The following is a 23,512-nucleotide window of genomic DNA, read 5'->3' as shown; positions in this document are numbered from 1 at the left end:
CCCGAACCGCCAAGCTCTTAATGGTAGAGCAGCCCTCATCGAACTCGTTTAGCTCCGTGAACAGGCTCGAGCTACCAGCCGGGAAGACGAGCTTGCTCACCCCCTCGACAAAAGGGATAAGCTCCGCCCAAGTCTCGAAATTGGCAGGGGCGAAATGGGGCGCCGCAAGGGAGTAATCCGAAACGGACGTTTCGACCGCCGTCTTCCTCCCCTTCCCAAGGCCGAGCGGTGAAACGACCGGCTGGCGAACTGGGCTACTGAAGACCCTAGTCGTGGTCTTGACAACCTGATCGGACGAAGCCGAGGTCCCGGCAACACTCCCTCCCGCTCCGCCCGCATCGATCGTGGCGCTAGGAACGGTTGAAAGCCCTAAGCTCCGGCTAGTAGGCGAAGTAGGGGTTTCGTCGGAGGACTAGTCATCGCTAAAAACGCGACCGACCTTGACGAGCCCTATCTTCTTGGAGGTCTTCTTGACCGGACCCCCTTTGCCACCTTGGCTGACGCGATAGCGACCAGTGCCTTCGCCCCCTCCACATCCTTTCGGCGAAGGGGGGAGCAGTTCGACTCCACCCCGGTCTTGACGTGCTCAGGGCTTGAAGTCGGAGTGTAGCCGGGCGTCTTGGCGCGGTTGTCGACAGCCTCTTCCGAGGCCTTTTCGGCCGCAACCTCCATCTCCCCCACATCCTCCCCCTCCTCTCCGTCGTCGTTGTCTTCGACGGTGTCTTCGTAATCAGCGTCGGAGTCAGTGGAGGCAGGGGCCCTTCGCTTTCGAGGGGCCGACTTCACTTGCCCGCGCATCCGCTTTCGCGAAGGACCCGCGGCGTCATCGGCCTTGAGGGGGTTCGTCCGAGGAGGCAGTTCACCGTCATAAACCCGGTTCACCCGACCGGCCGCCTGCCGTGTGAGCAGCTGGCTGAACTCGGTGACCGACACGTCGCCTGAACAAGAGTCAACACTACGAAAACAAAAGGTGTAACCATATCAAGCGTCGAACCGGGGAAAAAGAGCGAAGCACAGATGCACATAAGAAAAGCATGGACTCACCATTCGCCCCTGCAGGCAGAACCAGCTTCGGCAAGCCGTCGACCTCCTCGTCTTGATCGACTGCAACATGCCACGACTGGGAGGGGGTAATACGAAGCATGCAGAACTCCTCCACCAAGTCGCGGCAACTAAGGCGGGAACAGATCTTGCGCAGCAGGGCGAACCGGGCTTCCATGGCGCCGTCAACAGCGAACTTGGGCTTCCTGTTTGGTGCAATCACCCTGCACCGACATCGTAGGGCTTAAGCCACTTCGGACCCAGCCTCGAAGGGGATGGAGTGGTAGAACCACTTCACCATCCAATGGCGATCCCACTTCGACATGGCGGGGTTCACCAGCCAGAGATCGGAGCGTTCGGGGCGAACATTGAAGTTCACACTCCCGAACGCCATCTTCTTCGTCCTAGCCGGAGTGACCACCGTCTTCGAGTTCATGGTGGCAAAGAATACAGCACCGAAGAGCTCGGCGCTCAGTTCGAACCCGGTGGTCCAGCATGCCCAGTCGAAGATGGCGATCCGGACGAGCGCTGACGGACTCAGCTGGGGGAGCTCCATCTGGAAGAGGCGAAGGATCTCTGGCAACAACACGTTGCATGGAAATCGAAGACCCGCCTCAAAGAAGACGGCGAATACCACCGTCCAATTGTCACCGGGCTTCGGCACCACGGCCTTCCCCGGGGTGAAGGCCTGCCCCTCCACCACCACGCCGGAGCTGACCAACTTCGCCAGCTCGTCGTCATCCACGAGTGAAGCCCCTAAAAAGGCGGTGGTGTCATCGTCGATCCGGCCGGGATTAGGGCCTGTCGCTGAGGCTGGGTTTGGCTTGCGAGGAGCCATGGCGAAAAGCGTGCGCTGTGGCGAAGAGGGAGAACAGCGAAAGATCTAGCAACTCAAAGGGCGCCGCGGAAGAAAAGGACGGAGGAGGGAGCGCTCGCGGTGAAAATGACGGGGGTGCGGTGGTGAAAAAGGGGAAGAGGGGGATATATAGCCCACCTAGGCGACGGTTCGCCTTCCCACCCAATCACAACCCACCACGTATCATAAGGGTAGGCGAAACGGTAAATTCCCATTGACCGAGCCGCACAGTGACGAGCCCACGAAGAAAAGCCCATCACTGCTCATTTCGGCCTAGTGAAAGAATAAGAACAGCTCCGCCGTTCGCAGAAGGCGAAAGCTGCAAAACATTACTAACAACAGAAATACAGATACATGCACTGCACGCGTTCTTTGCAGGATTCCAATGTTAGTTTCGGCAGGAGCATCGGTCGAAAGAGGGCGCCTCATACCATACCATATGGTTTGCACGGTCTCGGCCGAAGCTCCTATCTCACCCTTGCCCGTGAGGGGCTTGTTGGCAGTATGTCACGAGACCCTTCGACCAGACCTGCCGAACCATGCAACCAGCTAGGGTTCAGGCTCAAGGCGTCAAGCTTATCAGGGCGAAGCTCCACGGCGAAGACTATGCGGCAAAGACGGCAAAGGATGAAGCCTCATGGCGAATACCGTGCATCCTAGGCGAAGGTCGAAGGGCGAAGGGTATACGCCGAAGGAGGATGACTTCGCCATATCGAGGCCAGCTCCGGGAAGGCCCAAGGGGCCATCCCAGCCGCTTCGGCCCGTTGGCCATTGGGCCAGCGATCGCCAATTTGGCCCATTAGAGGCCCATGCACCTCAATTACACTGTATGCCCAAGTAAATGTCCCTTTCATAAGGGCAACCATGTAAATTCCCCTGTAAAACCTAAACCCAAATAGGGGGCCTGTAATAGGGTTATAAATAGACCCCTAGGGCCATGTAAAGGGAGGATTTTTCGAAGAAAAACTCTCAATTTAATACATTTTTACTGCTTTCCAACCACTGTTGAGTAACACGTCCTTCGACGTATGCAGTTGTCATTTCGTCAACAGGTAGTATCGGGGTTTCAGCCGATCTTACCTGATTTAGCCTTATGATTTATATGCTTAATTGTTATGCTAAATCTGCCCTTTATGTTAAGATCCTATTGCATTTAGATGTATTAAGCTTTCTGTTTAATATATTTTACTTGCCTTAATATCTTGATGTAGAGCAGTATCGGAGTATTAGCCGATACAAGCTAGATCTATCTGATCGGCTATGCTGTAAACATCTATAATCTTCTTGTTAATATATATTTCGATCTAAGTGATTTATACTGTCTCGGCATCGCGACCGATCTATCCCAATCACTTGATTTAAGTATATATCGACATAAAGATTATCTACTGTTAACATCTACAGCCGATCGAGTAGATTTAGTTTTAATTTACTTACTCACAATTGCCGATCGATTCACATATGACATCGGCTCAAAGGTAAATGATATGTCATCGGCAACTAGCCGATCGACAATCATTTGTGGATTAAACTACAATCTTTTTGTCTTTATTTCTTGTTGATTGCAGGATCAAATCAACTGGCACGCTCATGAACCTAAAAGGCAAGATTTTGGACCTGCACTGGAGTTAAGCAGATCTCCTAGGCCTCGTGTTTTTCGAATCAACACGCTTTTGGCACGCCCAGTGGGACACGAGTTTTCAACGACTTCTTCACGATGGCCGAAAAATTACCACCGTCTCCGGGGATAGGAGTCAAACCTCCCATAAATAAAACGAGAGCCAAAAATCCATCAGCTGAAGTGGACCCCTCCAACATTGTTCCAATCACACTAGATAGACTGACGGCTGAACAAAGGGGCGAACTTGAACAGATGATGAGCAACGTGAAGGATCAGTTCATGAATTCTTTTCAAGAAACCCGCAAAGAAACCATCGTCTAGAAGTACAAGCTGAAGGTAGTTGCAGCCGATGAAGTTGGCTCAAGTTCATCTCAAGGTGACAAGGGTGCTGCAGCTGGCTCAGGCAATAAAGGTGATGTCCCTCAAGATGGTACAGTCGAAGACCTTGGCGCAGATGGCAACCAGGAGCCATTACAGTTCAATAACTTTCAAGATCGGATCGACTACGCTGTGCAGCATGCTCTGATAAACCAATCTGGAGTGTTGGTTAATACCTTAACAAACATAGTGTAGACTGTTGTCGATGGTTCAATAGCCGAGCACCAAGCCTCAGGGCCAGTCTATCTACTAGGTGGTGTTTTTCCAAACTACAGGCCTTTGGTGACAGCAAACCAGCAGAATACTACACTGCCGGTTCAGCCGATGGCACCAGTTTCAACTACTGCACCAGCTGCATCATCATCGGCACCAAGACAGGTGGTTAATCCTAGGTTATTGACCAGAAAACAACCACAACATGCTGGGCAAAATGACAATCGGCTGACTCAGGAACAGGTTGCTGCAATGTTTCTAACAAAACCGATGACAGCCAACTCAGCACAGCCATTGCTGACCTAGCAGACACCGCAAAGACAACAGACGATTCAGCCAATTCAACAGCAAAACATGTAACACGCATCGGCTAGGTTGAGAATACCTGACAATCGGCCAGGTGTACATGCCGATCAATCAGTTGTACCCCAAATTATTCTTGAACATTTGGTGCGTAATATTCAGCCGAATTTCCAGAATTATCAAGGAGGTAATTTGAACTATCAATACCAGCCTCCGTCACCTTATGTTCAATATCAGCAGACAGGATCGCGTTAGCCTCAATTTGCTCCTCAATTTAATCAGTTCGAGCCGGTACAGCAGCAGACACAAGGGGTATCTTAGCAAAGGCCATGGGCTGATATGATTGCAGATATAATGAGGGAGCAGTTTGGGCTTAAGCCAAAGCACACTGGAAACATGTATCGGCATCCTTACCCTGAGTGGTTTGAAAGGGTCTCATTGCCTAGCCAATACAAGGTACCAGATTTCTCAAAATTCTCAGGGCAGGACAATGTTTCAACTTATGAATATGTCAGCCGATTCTTGGCTCAATGTGGCGAGGCATCGGCTGTTGACGCCTTGAGGGTTAGGTTGTTTCCTTTATCTTTGTCAGGATCGGTATTCACATGGTTTTCATCTTTGCCATATAATTTTGTCAATAGTTGGGCTGATCTGGAGAAGCAGTTTCATAGCTATTTTTACAGTGGAATTCATGAGATGAAACTGTCCGATTTAACAGCAATCAAACAAAGGCATGATGAGTCTATGCAGGATTACATCCAGAGGTTCAGGGAGATGAGGAATAGGTGCTATAGCTTGTCTTTAACAGATTCCCAGCTAGCCGACCTGGCTTTCTAAGGGTTGATAGCACCAATTAAGGAGAAATTTTCATCCCAGACTTTGAGAGTCTATCCCATCTTGCGCAGAAGGTGACTTTACATGAGTAAAGATTTGCTGAAGCTAAAAAGAATTTCAAGAAAATCAATCATGTATATCCTTATATGTATGATTCTGAAGAAGATGATGATTCTGAAGTAGCAGCAGCCGAGTGGGTCAGGAGCAAAAAAGTCATACCATGTCAATGGGTGAGAAGTTCTGGAAAAGAAGAGAAGTTTGACTTTGACATCACCAAGGCTGACAAGATTTTTGATTTATTACTTCGGGAAAAATAGATTCAACTTCCTGCTGGTCATGTAATCCCATCGGCTGAAGAGCTAGGCAAAAGGAGGTATTGCAAGTGGCACAATTCTGGTTCTCATTCTACTAATGATTGCAAAGTTTTTAGGCAACAAATCCAAGTGGCCATTGAGGGGGAAAAGATCAAGTTTGATGATTCAAAGAAGCCGATGATGGTTGATGGTAATCCTTTCCCTGTTAATATGACGCATACATCTGGGAGGATAGCCGATGGGGGAAAGAATCGAAATTTTCAGATGAACTCGGCTAGAATTATTAATAAATACCAGAGAAGATATGAGAAGCAGCAGGAGAGGTATTATGAAGAAGAAAATGATGGTGGTTTTGATCCTCATTGGAACTGTGACTTTTTCAGATTTTGTTGGAATAAGGGTATGAGGCTGCCATCGATTGAGGATTGCCCTGGATGCAGTGAAGATACAGGGAGTTCAAGCCGATCCTATAATAGAGGCAATCGGCTGACTCAGAAGAGAGTACCTGTCCATCAGAGATTGGGCCCAGTAAATCAAGATTATTACCATGATGAGGATGAAAATAGGAAAGCACAATGGTGCTCTACAGTTATTTTCACCAAGAACCAGAAGAGAAGGGTTCAAAGATTGAGGAACAGGGAACGTTTTCAGGAGGTGCAACAGGAAATTAGCCATCAGCTGAGGAAAATAAAGACCAAGCAAGAGTGGCGTGTTAAGAGCACGGTTACAACAGCCGATGAAGTTGAAGCCGACAAGGCAAAAAGGTTGCTTAAAGGCAAGGTACTGCATCTGCATCGGTAAATATGGTTTTCACGCTACCAGCCGAATTTGAAGCTAGGCAAGCCGATGTTGATGATGTTGAAGAGGCCTCGGCTAGATTAGTTTTGTCACCGGAGCAGGCAGTCTTTGAGAAGCCAGAAGGGACAGAGAATCGGCATCTCAAGCCGTTGTATATCAATGGATTTGTCAATGGGAAGCCGATGTCCAAGATGATGGTTGATGGAGGAGCTGCTGTGAATTTAATGCCATATGCTACATTCAAAAAGTTAGGCAAAAATTCAGATGATCTTATCAAGACTAACATGGTTCTCAAAGATTTCGGTGGCAACCCTTGAGAAACCAAAGGAGTTTTGAATGTGGAGCTAACAGTCAGTAGTAAAACTGTTCCTACGACATTTTTTGTCATCGATGGGAAGGGTTCCTATAGTCTGTTACTTGGAAGAGATTGGATTCATGCAAATTGCTATATTCCTTCGACCATGCATCAGTGCTTAATTCAATGGCAAGGTGACAAGATTGAGATCGTGCCAGCTGACAGGTCAGTTAATGTTGCTAGTGCCGATTTAGCTCTTTGGGAGATGGATGGTATTGATTGCCTGTCTGGAAAGGTTTGGGATGGAGATTTTCTAAAAGTGTCCGATTGTGATATACAGCCAATTGAAGATGGAGAACCCAAATTATTGTTTTGAGGGCGTCGTGGAGGGTTTAAATGTCTACACCAAGGACACGGTAGATGATCTCGATGACAAGCAAGGACAAGGTTTCATGTCGGCTAATGATTTGGAAGAAATTGACATAGATCCAGGAGATAGACCATGGCCGACATTCATCAGTAAGAATTTGTCTCCAGAATTCAGAACCAAGTTGATAGAGCTCTTAAAGGAATACAGAGATTGCTTTGCTTAGGAGTATTATGAGATGCCAGGACTTAGCCGATCGATAGTCGAACATCGGCTTCCTATCAAACCTGGGGTTAGACCATATCAGCAGCCACCAAGGAGATGTAAAGCCGATATGCTTGAGGCTGTCAAGGCTGAGGTTACACGTTTATATGATGTTGGTTTTATCCGTCCGTGCCAATATGCTGAGTGGGTTTCTAATATAGTTCCAATCATCAAGAAAAATGGCAAAGTCAGGGTGTGCATTGATTTTCGGGACTTAAACAAAGCTACCCCAAAGGATAAGTACCCAATGCCGGTAGCCGATCAGTTGGTAGATGCTGCTTCAGGACACAAAATATTGAGTTTCATGGATGGTAATGCGGGTTATAATCAAATCTTTATGGTAGAAGAAGATATTCATAAGACAGCTTTTAAATGTACGGGTGCAATCGGCTTGTTTGAGTGGGTTGTGATGACTTTTGGCTTGAAGAGCATTGGAGCTACATATCAGAGAGCCATGAATTACATATTCCATGATCTGATCGGCTGGTTGGTTGAAGTTTATATTGATGACGTGGTTTTCAAGTCAAAGGAAATAGAGAACCACATAGCCGATTTGAGGAAGGTTTTCGAGAGGACTAGAAAGTATGGCTTGAAGATGAACCCGATAAAGTGTGCTTTTGGCGTATCGGCTGGCCAATTTTTGGGATTTCTTGTTCACGAGAGGGGATTGAGGTGACTCAAAGGAGTATTAATGCAATTCAAAAGATTCAACCTTCGAAGGACAAGACAAAGTTGCAAGAGTTGATCAGCAAGATAAATTTTGTTCGGAGGTTTATCTCTAATTTATCAGGAAGATTAGAACCTTTTACACCTTTGTTGAGGTTGAAAGCCGATCAAAAGTTTACTTGGGGGGCAGAAACAGCAGAAAGCTTTAGAAAATATCAAGGAATATCTTAGTTCCCCCACCAGTTTTAATTCCTCCAAAAAAGGGATACCTTTCAAATTATATCTATCGGCTGGTGACAAGTCGATTGGTTCGGTGTTGATTCAGGAGCTTGAAGGAAAAGAAAGGGTTGTGTTTTATTTAAGTCGTCGGCTCTTGGATGCAGAAACAAGGTATTCTCCTGTGGAAAAGTTGTGCTTGTGTTTGTATTTCTCTTGCACCAAGTTAAGGTATTATCTATTGTCCAATGAATGCACTGTGGTATGTAAAGCCAATGTGGTTAAGTACATGCTATCGGCTCCGATTTTGAAAGGAAGGGTTGGAAAGTATGAATGCAAGAATGATACATTGATGGTTTACAATAAAAAGTGCCGAGAATTGATGAATGAATTTCGGCTAGTCACTTTAAAGCACGTGTCTCGAGAGCAGAATGTAGAAGCTAACGACTTGGCTCAGGGTGCATCAGGATATAAGCCGATGTTGAGAGATGTTGAAATAGAAGTTGCTGCGATCACAGCCGATAATTGGAGGTATGATGTATTTCAATATTTGCAAAATCCATCTCAATCGGCTTCGAGGAAATTACGTTATAAGGCTTTAAAGTACACCTTGTTGGATGATGAGCTATATTAACGGACGATTGATGGGGTGTTGCTTAAATGTTTAAGTGCCGATCAAGCCAAGGTTGCGATAGGTGAGGTACATGAAGGAATTTGTGGTACTCATTAATCGGCTCATAAGATGAAATGGTTGCTTCAACGTGCTGGGTATTTTTGGCCAACAATGTTGGAAGATTGCTTCAGATACTACAAAGGATGTCAAGACTGTCAGAAGTTTGGAGCGATTCAAAGAGCACCAGCATCAGCTATGAATCCTATTATCAAACCGTGGCCATTCAGAGGATGGGGTATGGACATGATCGGCCAGATTAATCCACCTTTCAGCAAGGGGCATAAATTTATATTAGTTGCAACTAATTATTTCACCAAGTGGGTAGAGGCTATTCCTTTGAAGAAGGTTGATCCAGGAGATGCAATTCAATTTGTCAAGGAGCATATAATCTACCGATTTGGTATTCCCCAGACTATTACAACTGACCAGGGATCAATCTTTGTGTCTGATGAGTTTGTTCAGTTTGCCGATAGCATGGGCATCAAATTGTTGAATTCTTCACTATATTATGCGCAAGCCAATGGGCAAGCCGAGGTATCTAACAAGAGTTTGATCAAGTTGATTAAGAGAAAAATTTCTGATTATCCTCGGCAATGGCATACTAGTTCACTTTGGAACATATCATAGCCCACCATGTAGACCATAGCCAATTAGGTTTCTCGGTCGGTTGGTTTGCCAATCACTGTCCACCCAATGTGGCATCCTTTCTCCTGGGGAAATTTTGTGCCCAATATTTAAGTTTGACCCCTCTTATTAGCCTATTAGGTCACCTAATCATGCATTACTTTTGTGTATCCATCAAACGTCACTGGTCGGAGCCATCCAGGGCAAAGCTTTGTCTAGTAGCTTGATGAATCAGCAACTCTCAGCAGTGACCATGACTCATGGCAAAGAAAATTAGGAAATTTGAAGTTGTCACTGCACTTGTAATCCAGTTTGTGTTGAACTTTTAAGCCTATGTGAAAGGTTGGAACTTGGAACTCAAGATTTTTACATGAGTTCTTATAATTGTGTAGAACTCGATAACCGGCACGTTCTAGAAGAAGCATACATAAAGTTCCATACATGTAAATCATGTTCTTCAGTTAGTACTAGCTACTACTTCGTAGATCATTACGGGCATGCTTCCTATATATCCTAATAAATGTATGGTTTCTGAAAAACAAATTCGATAAAATAGTTTCTTTTAAAATTTAAACAAATTTATTTTTAAGTTATTACTTAGTTAATCATATGCTAATAGAGTATTTTCATCAGTAAGCCAAACGTTTACTCACTCAAACCTCTAAAACCAACGGTTTATGAATCATGAAAACTCGATCCTAATTCACACGTGCAAACTAGCCTGAAACAAGAGTAGAGGGAGAGACGACAAAGTTGAGTGGCAAAAGTGTACCATCACAATTAACTTTGCACTAAAAAGGAAATTGATTAATTAATTAATTGGGGCCAAGATAAGACCAGCATGGGGATGGATGATCAAAAGGCTGCCCAACCATATATGATTGAGCAAGTTGACAGGCCTTACACCTCAACTCTGAAAGCTACTTCCTCAATCCATTGCTGCAATGCAATGCAACCTCCTCTTCTTCCTCTCCTGAAGAAGAAATGGATAAACTACTGCACATTTCTCTGTTCAATCTGACTTAGGTAGGGCCTGCCATCCACCACTACAATGTGTTTGTTGCTTCTTCCAATAACCAGTGCCTAACCAATCACATGCATATGCTCCAACTTTTTTTTTTCACCTTAGCAATAGAAGGGAAAGATCAGGACACTTTTAAATTTTCTACTAGCATTTTCAGCAAGCAGCTTTCATTGCTTCTGCCTCTGGATCTCAAGTGTGCCTGGTACCCACGGCACCATGGCCACTGCTAGTGTCTAAGCCAGAATTCAGACTTTTGGGGTGTTCTTTTATGATTACTCAAAGACCAAAGTAGGCATTGCACAAACTATGTGGATAAGCTTTATATAGCCATATATTTTCCTTGCCAGTTGAGTTTTTTTTAATATATTGCTTGTAAAGAAATTATTGGCCAACCTTCTTGTAGGTTTTGCTTGTTCAACTCTTATTTGTGCTCATGACTTATTGCATCGATTATAAACATATCGTGTTATCTAGTCTTTCCTAAATCTATATTGTTTTAGAACTTGTAGGTGTTTTTCACCCTTTTTTTTCATTTCCATGTTTGATATGTTTGTCAAATAAGTTGAACTCTTCTCACAAAACTTATCTCTTCCAACGTCGTACAAATGAAGGGTAACCAACACATTTGAGGTATTTTCTTATTTCTTGAGTATATGTAGGCCTAAAATGCCTTATACTTGGAACACCAAAGTAAGTTTTTTTTTATTTGAAAAAACTCGCTAAAAATAGAGGCCACAGATGCACCACCATTTCTCCTTTAATATCTTTTGGTATACACGCGTGTCGTATGACATAGTACCGTTGCAAATAATGAGAAGCATAGCATAACATATGTACTACCCAATCCTTGGAGAAAGAAGTGGATGGAACTGTGCGACTTTCTTCACTTCCTCTCTCTAGAAAATCTTTTCCAAGAAAATGACTCATCAGGACCTCCAATGCAAGTGTGACGCCAACGTACACAAAGTGGCATCCCTTCTGTTGCCAAATGGATCCGGCTTCGTTCGTTTTGTGGTTAGGAAGAAATATTTCCAGTTCACGCGAAACGAGAAAATCTATTAGCATATAATTAATTAAGTACTAATTATTATATATAAACTTGAAAAATGGATTTATTTGATTTTTTTAACTACTTTTATATAGAAATTTTTTTTAAAAAAACCCGCATCATTTAACAGTTTGAAAAATGTGCTAACCAAAAAACGAAAAAGTTAAAGTTTGGAGTTGAAAAAAAAAAAGAAACAGAGACAGTGTAATGGCCGACACTAGTGCTCTTTCAGCTCCAAGCTTACGTTGCCTGCCCATCAGCCATGAGATGAAGCTAGCTATTTGACGTGCAGCGTTACATTCACACATCCAAAATTGGATTGTCGACTGATAGAGCTCTAGATCCGATCTTCTCGATTGGTGCTCATGGAGCTATGCCTGGACATACGTACGTCAAAAAATACGATCTAAAATTATCTTCAATTATAATGATTTACTATAATTTCGATCTTATTTATCATCAGTATTCAACTTGTATGGAATTGGTCCGGATCTTCGCTAAAATATTGCCAAGGACGATGGAGGAATTTATTTTAACATCCTATATATAGAGATTCTAGCTACTACTATTAATTAGTATACCATTATGTGTTTATGCTAGATGCCCGCCTCCACTACTCTTGTGTAACACATGGATACGTTTAATCTATATATACATATCTATAAAGTTCATTCCCACTAAGTGTAGTTAATGATAATTCTCTCATCTCTCATAAAATCACATCATCTCAATTGTTTTAGCCTTTGGATGATTCATTAAGGATGCAAATTGCATCCCCCCAAAAAAAAGTCACACCATAAAACCCAACCATATATAACATTTGGATAATTGATCAAGGTACAAATATATAAGTACATGAAAATATCGTATAGTAAATAAGATTTTTTTACAACTCATATGTATATTATTTTATCATATATTTCTTTTGCAGCAACATGCGGGTAGTCATGTAGTTTAATTAACACACTGTTACACGTCGAACACTAGCAGTCATTTTCAGTAATGGGCTAAGAATGTTCCGAAATTAAAGTATCCTTGCTTTTATGCGATATGTCAAAAGGAGATCGATCTTGTTGTAGTGCCAATAAGGAGTATATATGCTTTTCATGATGTCACAAAATACTAATTTCTAAGAATACTAAACATGACTTAATTAGGACCAAGAGATCAGATCAAATCGCATGGAACTGCAAGAATAATAAACCAGTTATAATTAATATACCCTATAACTAACTCTACTTTGGTGGGAATCAAACCTCCTATTTGTGTAGTAACGATTTCCACTAACACTTTCATGAATTTTATTACTCCTTTCTGGACAAACATCCATTCAAACTTTCAAAACTATGAGAAATCGATATTTTTTTGCGTCAAAAGTAATTTTATAATGAGAGAAACGCTCAGGAGTCTTCCGGCTAGCTCCACAAGGTGGTGGGCTAGACGATCTGAGTTCGAAGTCTCATCCCTTATAATTATTTGATATTAGGTTATTACCTAATATTCACTTTTTTAAAATTTTATAATAATACAATTTAGCAGAATTTATGAATATTTTTACAATAGAGATGAGTGGTCAAAATTACGTTTTAAAAACTTCATTGATGTGTCAAAATTACAACATTTTTGTTAGTATAGTTCTACTTTCTTAAAAAAGGTATAACAGTTCAAAGGAAATAAATATGCTAAATCCAGTAGTCCTTCTATGGCTTAAAAACAAAATGGAGCATTTGTACATATGTAAAGATTTATTCATGCATGGTTTGGAGAATATTTCTAGATATTTATTACTCCCTCTATTTTTTCTTCTTCACTTGTCATTTAGGATATCGATACAACTTTTGATGCACATATTTGATAATTGTTTCTTTTAATAATAAGTTCGTAATGTTATCAGAACTATAACTACATGAAAGTATTTAAAATCTATTGATATAATTTTCATATATCAAATCTGAATACTTTTTATATATTAACGATAAGATTTCTAGGTTTTCCTACGCACATTTTTTTAAAAAAAATGAATATTTAAGAATGGAGTGAGTATGTGCACTCATTTGGGATGTCAATGCTAGGAAGGGGATTAGGATGTGACATGCTTACATGGGGAATAAACATGCATGGACCCCATGGGAAGGATTCATCATCTTAGGTTCTCCCCTTCCTTCCTTCTACTTTAAGCAGATTCCAGCCCGCACTACTATGCCTTGGTTCTAATCCACATTTTGGATAAAGCAAGCAGCAAGGTTACAGCAGTCCACATCAAGGGCACCTTTGTCATTCCCTCATTATGACATACACATAGACCAGTTAAGGACTTCATCTTATAGTTTTAGTTTAGTTGTCTTTGTTTAATAGTGTTATGGAGTGATGGGGGATGAACATGCTAAAAAAGAAAGGAATATACTAGGAGGACATGATAATAGAACCAAACTAAACCAGCTAAAGTTAGGAATTGGTTGGTGCCTCTGTATATGTTGTTGATACTTGTTTTTTTACACATGTTATATCATTATATATATGTTGGATCAGGGTGATTCTTAGAATAAACCTTGAATGAGAAACAATCATTTTTATTATTGCTTTGTTTGATTGTATGTTTGATGAGTTAGACTTCCATCCAATAAAATGTTGGAAATACATCAACAGTCAGTACAAGACTGTGCATAATACTTGTAGAGAAAAAAAAACAAGAATCACCTAATAGGCTAAAGTTTTTGAAATTTTAAGGTACTGTGTCCTATTCTTTTCACGTGTTATTCTAAAACAAGTTGGACCCTCTTGGAGCCTCACTACTTCTTTTAATAATAGTTATGGCATAAGTGCTTACTTCATACTTCAACCGATTGGAGTGTTTATCTATCATGACCTACTAGTCATGTTGACGAGTTTATGGGGGCACATTTTGATGGATATCCCTTTGGTCTAGCTGTGGTTGTTCTGATTCATCAAAGTTGTTTGTCACACTAATTGAAGTGATTGTAATACCCTCTTTGTTTGTTATGGTTGGTTGGCGGAATATATAAATCATATAAAAATACCATTTGCGAACTACGCCCATATGAAATATCATGATTAAGGATTAATTTCGCTTGATCTATCTCGTAAGTGCTATTCTCATATTGGTGCACTACCTTTCTTTAAGAAAAAAAATTGAACTTACACTATATCTAATTTGAGCTTACAAGGTACTAAGTCATTAGAGAAAGTATTAATTATTTTAAACTTTGAAAAATCGATTAATATAATATTTGAAATAACTGTTCTATAGATTTTATTTTAGAAAATGAACATACTATTTAGGCTGTGTTTAGATCCAAGGGTGAAAATTTTTGCCGTGTCACATCGTATATACGGACACTATTAAACATAATCTAATAACAAAACAAATTACAGATTCCTCCTGTAAACTGCGAGACCAATTTATTAAACCTAATTAATCTATCATTAGCAGATATTTACTGTAGCACCACATTGTCAAATCATGGAGGAATTAGGCTTAAAAGATTTGTCTCGCAATTTACACGCAATCTGTGTAATTAGTTTTTTTCTATATTTAATATTTTTGTGTCTACACAGATGTGATAGGGATCTAAACAGACCCTTAATCATTTAAAAGGGATCTAAACAGGCCCTTAATCATTTAAAAAGCGTGCGCGTGAAAATACTTAAGTATTTTTTGAACCATCGTCGTTTTCTCTCGAGCGCTGTCTAACCACTCCTACTGTCCTGCATTAACACGGGCCCACATGCCAGTGAGCGTCACCAAACCTGCAGGGAACATGCGTCGTGTACTACTAGCAGCACCCCGTGCACGGAAAACCCTATCCACGTCTCTGCAAACCCTGCCTACCCGCACCGCGTCCACTGGACCACCGTCACCGACACGTGGGCCCCACGCAGGTCACACCACGTGGACGAGGCGCACGCGGCCGTCCCGGCAGGTGGGCACCACGCCTCGCTACGCGCACCCGAGGAGGTGGCCACGTGGGACACGCTCACCGCCTACGAAACGACGCTTTTGCCCCTCGTCTCGCCTCGTATTTCCATCCCCACACCTCGCGCGCCTCTCTCTCTCTCTCCTCGCGTCTTCTCTCTCCTCTCTCCACCCACTCTCCTATCCTTCTCTCTCCTCTCGTCTCGAGCTCCAGCTACCCAAGCCGCGCCCACCGCCTCCTCCTCCCGAACCTTCTGGAACTCGCGGGGTGGGGAGGGGAAGGGAGCGGGAACCCTAGGTGAGGCGAGGCGAGGCGAGCCGATGCGCGCGCGGTGACGAGGTGAGTGGTGGGGGGGGGGGGGGGAGGAGGGGTGGTGGGTGTGTGTGTGGGGGGGATGGCTGCGGCGGCGGCGGAGGGCGGCGGTGGTGGCGGCGTGGAGGAGGGCGTGGGGGAGAGCTCGTCCCCGCCGCGTGACCCCGCGGCGGCGCCCGCGGCGTCGGGCGGGAGCGGCGGTGGCGGTGGCGGTGGCGCGGGAGGGCTTAACATCTGCAACCAGGTGTACGAGCGGCTCGTCGCGGAGGGGAACGAGGAGGCGGCCGCGCCGGACTTCCGCGCACAGCTCGAGGCCCATTTCATGCGGCTTCCACATAGGTGATTTGGTTTGATTGGTTAATTTCTGCTCCTCCTGTTCGTTTGCTTCCTCTCGTTGAAACCCTGTTCGGTGTCGCGGCTCACGTAGGTGGTGGAATCGTTTTGGGTTTGGGTGCTCTCATGAAGCTTCTGGGTGATGCATGTGTAACTGGTGTGAAATTGTAGTTGCGGTGACATTCCAGTTAAGTTTTATCTGGTGCTTGGTTTGGTAGGAATGCTGTTTGAGTCGACCAAGGAATTAGAATTCAGTATGGTTGAATTCAGTGCTTTTCTTCTACTGTGATGAATGGAACAGTGCGTGATTTATTGAGTAGAGCTGGATCTCTTCGATTTTTGACTGGTATGTTCTGGGATTGTAGTTAAGCTTGGAATTGAATTAGTGATTAACCCATTTATGTTTGTTTTGGGGTGGGATCACTCACTTCCAAAAAGTACTTTTATTAGGTTCTGATTCCGAATTCTTATCCATTGGCTTGACTAATAGCCCATTCTGATTCTGGAGGCAATGGTTTTTTTCCTATACTTGCATAGATTTTTTTTTTAAATGGAATGATTGGTTCAGCCGTGGAGTTGGCCTTGTAGCTATCCTGTGTAATTGCTTGTTTGGATAATCCTGTGTAGTTATCCTGAGTATGTTTTATGGTGTGTCATAACTGAAAAAGGAAGGTGGTGTAACTGCAATCGTCTTTTTTCTGGATTTAGTATCGATAGGCTATTATCTATTCCATTATTCTGCCCTTTGTGCAATGATAAAGTTAAATATTGGTTCCTGTTTTGTTTTCTCACTATGTAGCTATCAACTGGATATCAATGTCGACAAAGCTGAAGACGTCTTAGTCCATCAGAAGGTCTTGGCAGAAGCAAAAGATCCTGATAGGCGCCCTGCGTTCCATGTTCGTTTCTTGAGGGTAAAACTCTTATGTTGATCTGGACTATTGTAGAAGCAACTAATTTGTGTTACGCGATAATGATAGCACCTTTAGTGGATTGGTGGCTACTAGTTGTATTCTGTTTACATATGATGGGTTGCATATTGTTCATACTTAATGGTATTATGGCCAGGAAAGTCTAGAACTCTAGATTGAAAAGAATAGTGTAACACCAATATTATGAATTTTGCCATGTAACTTTAGAGCATTATTTCATGGTACAGCTGTCATTGCACTATTTCAAGGAGGTTTCTGAATGAACAGTACACATTATTTTATGGTGAAACATATGAGCACAACAAGAAGCAAGGAATAATTCAGTTCAATGTGTATATCACTCGATTTTGTACTAAATAAAGGCTTTGCCGTAGACAATCTAAAAAGATATGGAGTGGACTGACAATTTTCTTATTTCTTTCATTAGAAGTAACTGTGTGTAGCTATCATTGGGAGCTTCTCTACATGATATGTAAACAGGGCTGTGGCCGTCGTACAAAGACAAACACTAGTGTTGCCATGATTTTCTGAACTGTCTTATTAAATACTGAAGAAAATGACAAGGTGTATTTGTCAATACATGCTTGACCATTGTTCATATAGTATATACATGATATATTGCAGCTGGTTGTCTTTGGTGAAAAATGCCATAGCACAGGTGGGATGATGCTCACACCTACTATACTGTCCGTGAGAAGTACATTTTTAGCTATGATATTAAATGGTTTTTATGTTGCATACTACATATAACATTACAATATTTGATGATCTTGATAGAGAAATTGGGAGGGATAAGTTCCTCTAGCTTTTAGATTTTATGTTTTCTTATCTTGCCAATGCTACATGTTTGTTCCATGCATTACTGATTGTTTATCTTTAGTATCACCAATAGAAATCGGAGTTGTCAAATTGACTCTAAACTTTGATCAAAGATTGAAGAAGTGGATCCGACATATGACTCTGACGCATCTGAAGATGGGGCTGATGATGGTGATGATCTCTCTGTAAGGTAATCATGCACAGTGCTAGGATGCTGCTTCCATTGTTTTTTAGGAAGGAAAGATTATTTTTCTTGTCCAGTAACTCTTGGTGTGGTTTAATTTTCGTCCATCAACTCCAAAGCTGGCTAAAACCTGCTACTCAACTCTGAAAACCGGGTAAAACTTGTTATCTGTCCGTTTAATAGTGGTTTTGGCCTATGTAGCGTCTAGATGGGACACAATGTGGTGGTAGAGTCTGCTTGTCATGGGGGTGTTTTGGTCCATGAGGTGGTGCCCTCTTGGATCAAATTGGCATTTGGCACTGCTTGTTGAAAAAACTATACCCCATCTCCCGTATAATCTCTCCATGACAAGTGGGTGCCACCGTAGAGAATTGGAGATCCTGATGGTCCTAAAATCATGTGTCATTGTAGATAAAATGTCTTCCACTCATTATTATGTGTGGGAAAGGAACATTGTAATCAGACATTCTTTACAGAAAAAAATGAAGTAAGAAAGGGTTAAACATTTAGCTTGGTGCACTCAAGAATTTACATACTAACCTTCCTGACTCATTGTTGTCTGCTTCCTTTGTATGCTTCTGATATGTTGCACCTAAAGTTCTGTAGCTTTGATATACATCATATCTTCATTATAGTTATCTTAAGTCCTTATTGCATAGGAACCATACAGATTAACACAATAGTGTTTGTATGTTTGTATACATTTACTTCTATAGTCAGTGCACTCTGCACCAGAAAAATAGAGAATATGCATAAATACAGAATATCGGTACTAACCTCAAGTATTTGTGAAGTAAACCATCCCACATAAGTTATGTATCCCCTAAATCTCCTTGAATAAGTCAACACCACTTGTGGACTTGCATGAACACACTATTACATGCCCATGCACATAGCCTAGAGAGAAGCTTGAGATATCTTGACCTTTTATAGGCTTGCTAAGTTGGCTATGTATATTGTGCAGGCAGGACACATCATACGCACACATTCATGAGGTGGTTTTCTCCACTGTTGACAAGCCAAAGCTCCTTAGTCAGGTCAGCAATTTTATGTGCCTTCTAACTTAACCTCATGATACATTGGCATTTTCTAAATCATTTTTCCAATTTAAGCATGTGCTTACTAGTCGTTTGACTTTTTGCTCACAGTATATCGTTATCATCTAACTGCAATATGTTATGCCAGCTGTCTGCTTTGCTATCTGACATTGGATTGAACATCAGGGAAGCGCATGTTTTCTCGACATTTGACAACTATTCTCTTGATGTTTTTGTTGTTGATGGCTGGCCCATTGAGGTAATATCTGGTTCTTATCATGTCATTTGCTGAACTGTCTAGATGTAAATTGCAGAACTGATGTATTGAAGTCTTTTGTCTGGCCTTCTATTCCTAGAAAACAATGGTTACTAGTGCTGGAATAGTTAAAGGGTTTATTCATCTAAATGATGGAATCATTTTCATAGACTTAAGTTTGAACTACTACCATTGTAATTCCCTTCCTTGAGAACTAATCCTGAGCTTGCCACGATCTACTCATTGCATTTTTGTCTTGAGGCTTACCTCAGTTTAGACAGACATGGTTATGGAAGTTATAATGATAACATGCTGTTTTATTCTCCATCTGATGGTGTGCATGAGAATTATATTATGGAGTGTCTCATTTTTTTGGGGGGTATGTGTGTTTGGGGGTGGGGGAATAGTATTCCATTCTGCCCTGAAAACCACCTACCGGCTGGTTAGCAGTCTGGTATGACAACCAACGATATACTGTCTAAACAACCAATTCTGTGAAGTTTTATGCCAATGAGTTGGCCAGCCATTCTGGTTCTTTTATTATGAACTGTATTTTTTAAATGATGCCAACGTTGCAATGGTTGATCAGGACACTGATGGTTTGCACAAGGCACTGGAAGCGTCCATTTTAAGGAATGAGGTAACTTGTGATATATATTATGATTGTCTAAGCAATAAGCATTTTCCATGCGGATATAATCCTATTTTGTATTTTTGCAAGGAGTTGATGCATGATACAATGTCTTGTTCCATTTGACAAATCTAACAGCATATTTGCTGATTCTCTCTGAAAATGCAGGGATCATGGTCAGGTTCATCTCACTCATCAGCTGCAGAAAGAACACTGCCATTCCAAGTAAAAGGTGGTGAATGGGAAATTGACAAACGACTGCTGAAGATGGGAGGGATGATTGCTTCTGGATCTTGTGGGGATTTGTAAGTCAATTGTATACTGCTGAGTTGTTTTATCACTGTATTTATTGCACTTTGTTTTTATGGTGTGTTATCCTTATGTCAAGGTATCATGGGACTTATCTCGGTGAGGATGTTGCTGTTAAAATTCTAAGATCTGAGCATTTGAATAAGAATGTTTGGAATGAGTTCACACAGGAAGTATATATTCTAAGGTATTTAACATTATAATAAGGTGTTTTGTTTATATAATTCTTTTTTAGCATTTACCATTGTGAATGAATTGTTTAAGCATATCCAATTCTTAGCCATGAGCATATTACTGCTCTTAGATTAAGAATGTCTGAAATTACCCAGTTCATGCAAGTACCAATAACTAAATATTTATGCCTTGCCTTGATCTCCCATACTTGTTTTCAGGGAAGTTCAGCATACTAATGTTGTACGATTCATTGGTGCGTGCACAAAACCACCACAATTTTGCATAATTACTGGTAAGATTTATGACATCAATTGGTTCTCACCGGGGAATTTGCAAAGAATAGTTTGTTCCTAAAAATAAAGCATGTGCTGAATAATTATTACACAATGCTAATTAATTTCACAATATTGGTGAGATGTAATTTTTAATTCCATATAATTATGCTTGTTATTATGTGACAAAGAGCGGGTTCTTGCTTAATTTATATCTTGGTGACTGGAAGATTCCTACTAATGCTCATCATCTACTTTTATATCTTTCAGAATACATGTCTGGAGGAAGCCTGTATGACTTTGTGCACAAGCAGCATAATGTCTTGGACCTTCCAACTCTGCTGAAGTTTGCAGTTGATGTATGCAGAGGGATGTGTTACTTGCATCAGAGGGGTATTATCCATAGAGATTTAAAGAGTGCAAACCTTCTAATGGACAAAGATCATGTACGTAGCCTATAATCTTTAACATTTTATTGATGAACATATGAGGGGAAAAAATAAGACAAGATAGTATAGTTTATGCAAGTGGGCAAATGGTACTGATGCAATATAATCATGCTTCATTTGTGTTTTTGTATGTGCAGGAGCCATCTGCTTTGCACTTGAGAGAAAATATCTATGAACTGATAAATAACTTCATTATTATTTTTCTAGGTTGTGAAAGTGGCAGATTTTGGTGTAGCTCGTTTTCAGGATCAAGGAGGTAACATGACAGCTGAAACTGGAACATACAGATGGATGGCACCAGAGGTACAACTCTGTTGCTGGAGCAAAGTAATTCAGTTTCAAGTGTGCCTAATATTGTTACTGTTTTTGAAGTCTCGAAAACAAAACTTGGATGCTTATCACAATATAATATATTGTACTGCTAAAGTGAATAGTTCAGAATAGTTTTTTGTTTCATGGAAATTTCCCTATAGGCATACCACCCCTTAAGCTTTTAATGGAAGTCCACCGAGCACCTCGAATTTTAAAGGTTAGTTTGTAACCCCCCAAACTTTGCAATACCATCTATAAACAACTGCCCCTCCCCTTAAGTTGTTTTGTATGGTGGTTTTGCCTATACGGAAACTTGAACAAGCGGTTTTGTCCAAGTAGGATGACATGTTGGCGCTTTCTCAATCATTGGTCCTAAAGTTTGATCTTTTTTTTTGGTCATACAAGCATTTTTTCAGTCCTTGTTCCCTTGGTGAGAGAATGAATTGGGATAAAGAGGAGATAGTAAGTGGAGATTTTGATACGTATGTTCAGCATTTACGCGACATGGGCAAAACCCATCCAATGTGTATTCCACTTAGGCAAAAATCACTTTGGGAGGTTATATGAACGTATTGTAAAGCTCAGGGTTTTAGATGCTTTGTCTTAAGGTTCAAGGTGCTAGACAAGACTTTTTCTTTGTTTCAATAATCTGAATGTTCTATAGTTTGCATGGACATTCTATAGTTACCTAGTTTATATTGTCTACTAAAGGTACAAGAATATTATATTCCTTGCTAATATATCTTCGATGCGGCGTTGCTAGGTCATAAATCATCAACCCTATGATAACAAAGCTGATGTGTTCAGTTTTGCTATTGTGCTTTGGGAGCTCATAACGTCCAAGGTACACGATTTTCTGTGAAGAGACACAATTATCTACATTGTGCATTTATTAGTGTTTGCTAAGGCTTGTCAAATTTTCGTTTCTGGTATTTTCAGATCCCTTATAATACCATGACCCCTCTCCAAGCAGCTGTAGGTGTGAGACAGGTGTGTAGTATATGCAGGTTTCTTCTATTCAAATAATATGCTGTCAGTTATTACTTGTTACAGTTTACCATAATACGCGCATTGTGAAATGCACTAAGCATGACATTTTACTGTTATACAAGGGATTGCGCCCAGGGCTCCCAGAAAATGCTCATCCCCAGCTATTAGACTTGATGCGGAGATGTTGGGAAGGCATTCCATCCAACCGACCTCCTTTCTCAGATATATTAGCCGAACTAGAGGATCTTCTTGCACGTGTTCAGGTATTTCCCTTGGCCCGAACAACCATGAACAGAGAAAGTTTAGCTAGCCCCATGTCCTAAGTCCTCCTTTGGAAATTGGAATGAAGGAGTTTCAAAGATTTTTTGTGGGAAGACTAACCCATGTAAAAATCCTGTAAATATTCTCCTGTTCCAAAGACTGACAAGATTTACCCTTTTGCTGTTTTGCAGGGAACTTCAGGAGAGGCCAGCCAACGACAAGATGACTCAGGAGCCAAAGATTGATCCCCTGCATATATTACCTGACGTTTGTCTCGTTCGTTCACCGATGTGCTTGTTTAGGATGTGTGCCTCACTAATGTTGAGAGGAGTAGAGCGTAATCATTTTTGGCTTGGTTTTGCATTTTTATATGCATTTTGAGCAATCATCTTGGGGCCTAATTTTTTCGGTCTCAGTTCTCATTGTTCTTACATAGAGGAAATTGGATCGGCCTAGCTTGATATATCAACGACCTGCTACTCAGAATTTACCGCCGTGCCCGTCTATTATAATGAAGATTGGATATTTTGGGTACCTTTGGCTGCCACACTGCCCCTCCTGTGTTCACCTGCCATTGGCAAGAAAGCGTCCTGTGCAATCATGCATAAACTGCTGAGATTGCCTTCTGCGATCTCTGCACAAGCTGAACGAAGTACTGCTTGTGTGCTCATAGTAATTTCAGGAACAACAGGAACACAGTAATCAAATGAAAGAACACAATAGTTCATCAAATCTCAAGCTTAGTAACGCTGGCATGCTTGGTTCAAACTA

The 23,512-nt window shown here is 41.7% G+C and overlaps 1 protein-coding gene across 2 annotated transcripts; it reads left to right on the top strand.

Moving 5' to 3' along the window:
- Positions 1 to 15,816: 15,816 nt before the first annotated feature.
- Positions 15,817 to 23,156, top strand: LOC127757410 (serine/threonine-protein kinase STY46-like). Of its 2 annotated transcripts, none has more exons than XM_052282911.1 (15): positions 15,817 to 16,121; positions 16,915 to 17,014; positions 17,980 to 18,056; positions 19,015 to 19,087; positions 19,236 to 19,346; positions 19,933 to 19,983; positions 20,143 to 20,279; positions 20,363 to 20,470; positions 20,676 to 20,749; positions 21,000 to 21,175; positions 21,386 to 21,481; positions 22,254 to 22,334; positions 22,430 to 22,480; positions 22,603 to 22,743; positions 22,933 to 23,156. In XM_052282911.1, exons 1-15 carry the CDS (start codon positions 15,865 to 15,867, stop codon positions 22,984 to 22,986), a joined length of 1,587 nt encoding a protein of 528 aa, XP_052138871.1. In that variant the 5' UTR covers positions 15,817 to 15,864; the 3' UTR covers positions 22,987 to 23,156. The 2 variants fall into 2 exon arrangements, with proteins under 2 accessions (XP_052138871.1, XP_052138869.1); XM_052282909.1 differs by having other exon boundaries at positions 15,821 to 16,121; positions 16,915 to 17,029.
- The last annotated feature ends 356 nt before the right edge of the window (positions 23,157 to 23,512 follow it).

Source organism: Oryza glaberrima, chromosome 12 (assembly GCF_000147395.1).
Source record: "Oryza glaberrima chromosome 12, OglaRS2, whole genome shotgun sequence".
NCBI classification, from domain to species: Eukaryota; Viridiplantae; Streptophyta; class Magnoliopsida; order Poales; family Poaceae; genus Oryza; species Oryza glaberrima.
The sequence above is the reverse complement of the archived record's forward strand: the minus strand, read 5'-3'. Positions and strand labels throughout refer to the sequence as shown.